Below are 4,958 nucleotides of genomic sequence, written 5' to 3'. Positions count from 1 at the left end.
CCAAAAACAATCATGTTTAACAGTTGAAACACGGAAACCAGCTCGAACTCCACGGAGACAGACAGAAACCTAAACCTCAAATAAAGAAAAAACATGAAAATAATCAAACATATTGAGAAAATAACACCTTAAACATGAATTAAAAGAACCATTCAAATCTAAAAATTCTTTTTAAAGCGAAGATGAATTTCGATTAGTTAGCGCTTCCGATAAACCCGCCGCTCCCGTGCAGACACAACGCAGAGAGACGAGAGGAGCGGAGGCAGGAAGTGAGCGGGGAAGATCTGCACGTATACACACAAACACATCCTGTATACAGTGCTGTAGATGGTCCTGCTCACTTCCTGTCTCCCAATACACAATACACTAACAGTATAAAAACCCAAACTAAATAGAATCATCCCCAATTGACACACTCACTAGAATTATTCTATTGTTATTATTATTATTATTATTATTATTATTATAGATTATTGTCATTATTGTACACAATCAATGATGAATACGTGAATTCTTTCTGGCTCTCTAACCTTTGAATCTAATCATTAAAACACTCATTAATATTTGATTAGACTTTATTAGACAGTAAAACAGCAACCTACAGAGTCTTTAAAGTCCTCTTCAACACCACAAGTCCTACACGTCATCAGTACATGCAGTTTATTAAAGAGTAAAACGTGCAGTATTGGAGTAAACCACTTCACCTGACTGGATGTTTACACCTGCGTGGAAATCGACGTTAATAATCTTTACACACAAGCAGAAAAGTTCGGCTGAAGAACACGTGGGACGCGAATGAGTTTTAAAAACAGGGGTTTGTTGAATTTGGCGTCCCGATGCGAGCGGAGTTTTCTTCCGTTATTAAAGCGCAGGATCATTCCATGTACTTTTCCACTCGCAGGATTTGGCAGTACATCAGCATGGAGAAGGCCAGAGCCAGGATCTGAGGAAGGAAAAGAAGGAGAACGTGAGCACGTCTACTAACCACAAATCACACACGCTGACATTTCAGTTGTTTATCAGGAACACTGGAGCTCGTGGCTTCCTCCAGGAGGGCGAGGGACTGGTGTGTTTCATCCACAGGTCAGAGTTCATTTCTGGAGCAGGTATTTGCTTTTTCTTGTACCTCGGATACACACGGAGTGAGTCCCGACATTAAAGCTCCAGTCATGTGACTTGGACTCCACTTTGACTCGGTCACAAATTGGCTGACTGTCTACTCGACTTGTGAGAGAATCACAGAAGACTTGTGACTCCACTTCGACTCGAAGCGGAAACACATTCTCAAAAACTAAAGATTAAAAATGATCCGTTTAAAAGTGTGTAGTGAATCGATTATTCAGACCGTTCATGTTCAGGAAATCAGCATCGATCATCGTTTCCAAAGTCCAGGTTTAAAGCACCAGACGGACCCGCACTAGACAACGACAGAGCTGAAGCAGCGCTCGCTCGTCCCCCAGCACGGAGGCTCTGTGCAGACTGTAGCCTAACAGAAGTGCTGGAACATGTAGAACCTGTGGTTCTAGAATATTTTATGCTGAAGTGTCAATTTCTAATTCTGTTCAGTAATAGAAATGACTCAAAACAAATCCCAACATGGACGTGAGACCGACAGGAATCCTCACTGGAGTCCACACATCATCTCATCTGATCTGAAACTGAAATATTCCCATCTTATTTTTATCTTAAGTGATGCGTATTCAAATGTATTTCCACTGAGTTATAAAGTTTGTCTAGAAAGTGCTGGACGCCCGTTTTAAAACGCCTGCATGACTTTTGCATGAATGAATTATTCGGTCTCACTTGTCCAGTATGTGCCTGGCGTAGGTTCAAAACCGAACGTTACGGACTTGTAAAACAATGACTCGGTGGCACCGCCGATTAGATCTCCCATCCTCGTGATTGATATCTCGTACCGTGAACTCTTTCAGAGGTGATGGGTTACCTGCACAATGCCGAGGCACACTCCGAATCCCAGAACCCAGGTGATGTTGTCCAGAACCCACGCCTTCGCCTTCTCATAACACGGCTGAGACACAGAGACGGGAAAAGAGTTCACTGCCAAAATACTGCTTACAACCCTCAGTTCAAATATAATATCTCAACTGTAAAAAATCAACATGAGCGAACATCGCAAATTACAACAATAATAATAATAATAATAATAATAATAATAATAATAATAATAATAATAATAATAATAATAAAAGCACATTAATTTCGGTGGCTAAGAAAAGCACAGTTTGAGCATTTTATTTTTAACATTTCTTCTCATGTTGGTATGTGTATGTTTATACACACACACACCCACACACACACACACACACACACACACACACACACACACACACACACAATGATGATCATGTTTAAATCCAGTTCTCAGTCATCTCTCAGACTTTTGGATGATTGCTCATGCGTGTATTTTTCTCCCCACATGGCACAGATTCTGAACGGCGGAGCTGAATTGACCCCGGATGACCCCCTGCGTTTTAAACGTGACCCCTGACCTCTTCCCAGCGGTGACAGGGGGGGATGTGATCTCTGCAGCAGGACTCGGGGGGCGGTCCCTCCGTGGTCCGGTTGTACCAGTCAGAGTGGTTGCTCACGCCGCAGCATTTGAACTGCACGAGGCACAAAAATGAACGGATTTAAATATAACGGTTTCATCACGAAGACGGACGAAGAGAAAAGTAAAATCCGCTTACGATTCTCTGCATGCTGTCCCAGGACTTCTTCAGACCGGGGTTAGTGTCGTAATCCTTCATGCCCTCGATCAGGTCCTCCTTCGCTTTCTGGTCCAGCTGGATAACGCAGAAAAATACATTATTTGTTTGTTTGTTTGTTTGTTTGTTTGTTTGTTTATCTATTTCTTTCTTCCTTCCCTTATTTCTTTGTTTGTTTACTTATTTACTTGCTTGTTTGTTTGATTACGTTCATATTCATTTATTCATGTAGGTGTTTACTTACTTACTTGTTTGTTTATTTTTTGTTTGTTTGTTTATTTATTTACTTACATATTTATTAGTTTACTTACTGATCCATTTATTCATGTATTTATTTGCTCACTTACATGTGCTTGTTTACTTATGTATTCATTTGTTTAGTCATTTATTTATTTACTTACTTACTTACTTACTTGTTTGTTTATTTATTTGTTTATTTGTTTATTCTCATTTTGATTTTTTTTTTACATACCACTTTTTGTAAAATCTCATATGCCATTTTTTTGTCTAACACTTCTTTTTTGAAATTTCAGTGAAATATGCCTGTAATGACTGTTTGAGAGCTTGGGTACTGTGAAGTTGTTTGATAAGAGGTCACACACTGTGGCAGGGTTTCGTGTAGAACTGAAGAACCCTTGCTGCGTGCGTGGACATTCTGCAGGTTCTCACCTCTTTGTGGAAGAGCCCCAGCATGAGGACGAGCGCCGCTTCAGTCAGGAACAGAAGCAGGAGGATCACGAAAAACTGGGAAGAGAACAGAAGGACCGTGAACCCTACGAGCACCTGATGATTGCCGTGATGTCATCGGTCTACGGCAGAGCGTCTCACCGTCATCAGCAGACACCGCTGCTCCTTCAGAGCCCCCAGACAGCCCAGGAACCCCGTCACCATGGTAACGCCCCCTGCGACCAGCAGCAGGTTGGCCACGGAGAGCGACGGGAAGGACAGCGGGAGGTACGAGATCTCAGCCTGACGAAAGGAAAGCCACACCCCTACACCAAACAGGCCACACCCACCCAGCTGTTCACGAGACAAGCACAGGTGATTATTTATTCTTTCCCAAAACAGAAAGTAAAATCTCTACCTTAATACCAGCTCTATTTCTGAGTTCTTTATGTATAGGTGTAACATCTATAATAATAATAATAATAATAATAATAATAATTAAAGCTGCAAGCAGCATTTCCGGGGGCCAAGCACCCAGACTCGGTGAGCTTCACATTCACAGATGCGCTACAAATATTCTATAAGCATTCACAGGAAAGCAGAGCCATATCTATAGTCAAAGGGATTCGAGAATGATTTGTAGTTTAACACATTTGCCAGTCCGTTACAGGAGAACAGTTTTGAATATCAGAGTTCCTTTTATCAGATTTGTTCACACAGGTCTCAAGATGATGTAAACCAAATCTGGTGATGATTGGACAAAATTTGTAGGAGGAATTGCAACAAAAAAAATTGGAGACAGTTCAAAAGTTATGACCATAAATCCACGTCCAAATTTGACCCAGTGGTGGCGCTAGAACGTTGGCAGCACTTGGCCCAAATTTGGTCAGAATGTTGCTTAGACCCTCCCCAATCAGTGTGCCAAATTTCACAACATTTTTGGAGACAGGCTGCCATAGACACCCTAGCCAGGAGAAGAAGAAGAAAACACGGAATAACAATACGCACCTTTGGTGCTTGGCCCCATAATAATAATAATAATAATAATAATAATAATAATAATAATAATAATAATAATAATAATAAGTATACAGTAGAATGAAGAGACTTATTGTAAATTCTGTGAAGGAAATAAAACATACAATCATAAATAACATTTAAAATCAGTCGAAAAATCGAAACTCCTGGACTGTCAGTGTGTGATGTTGAACGGCGAGCTGCCGTCTCTCTGAACCGATCCTGTGATCCTGCAGGGTGTCACTTCCTAAAGATTTCAACTTGCAGCCCATGAACTCACCCAGAAGATGAGGTTGAAGATGAACATGAGGTATTTGACGCAGCACAGGCAGCCTCGGGACACGGCCATCCTGCGGGAGACGGGAGAGAGGTTGAGAAGGTCAGTCCACACTCCTGGTGTGAGCTCATCACCCAGTCACCCTCCAGTTCCACGCCCGTACTCGTGACCACGTTCTTCTTATTCTCTCGTATTTCGGGTTCTCAGAAACCTGCCTGCTGCTCACTGTTCACTCAGTCCTTCTTTGTACATGTACAGATAACAGGATGTAC

General features: G+C 41.6%; 1 protein-coding gene across 2 annotated transcripts in view; it reads right to left on the bottom strand.

The window, feature by feature from the left end:
* Positions 1-557: 557 nt before the first annotated feature.
* Positions 558-4,958, bottom strand: part of tspan4b (tetraspanin 4b) — a 7,715-nt gene continuing 3,314 nt past the window's right edge. For both annotated transcript variants that reach the window (XM_053619290.1, XM_053619281.1), the window contains exons 2-8: positions 4,690-4,759; positions 3,555-3,746; positions 3,396-3,470; positions 2,709-2,804; positions 2,511-2,624; positions 1,946-2,029; positions 558-943 (exon numbers count right to left, since the gene is read on the bottom strand). In XM_053619290.1, coding sequence (XP_053475265.1) covers positions 875-943; positions 1,946-2,029; positions 2,511-2,624; positions 2,709-2,804; positions 3,396-3,470; positions 3,555-3,746; positions 4,690-4,758 — 699 coding nt within the window. In that variant the 5' untranslated portion in view covers position 4,759 and the 3' untranslated portion in view covers positions 558-874. The remainder of the gene's footprint in view (positions 944-1,945; positions 2,030-2,510; positions 2,625-2,708; positions 2,805-3,395; positions 3,471-3,554; positions 3,747-4,689; positions 4,760-4,958) is intronic.

Source organism: Ictalurus furcatus, chromosome 2, assembly GCF_023375685.1.
Source record: "Ictalurus furcatus strain D&B chromosome 2, Billie_1.0, whole genome shotgun sequence".
NCBI lineage: Eukaryota > Metazoa > Chordata > Actinopteri > Siluriformes > Ictaluridae > Ictalurus > Ictalurus furcatus.
Note: the sequence above shows the minus strand (reverse complement) of the source record. Positions and strands in the feature narration are given on the sequence as shown.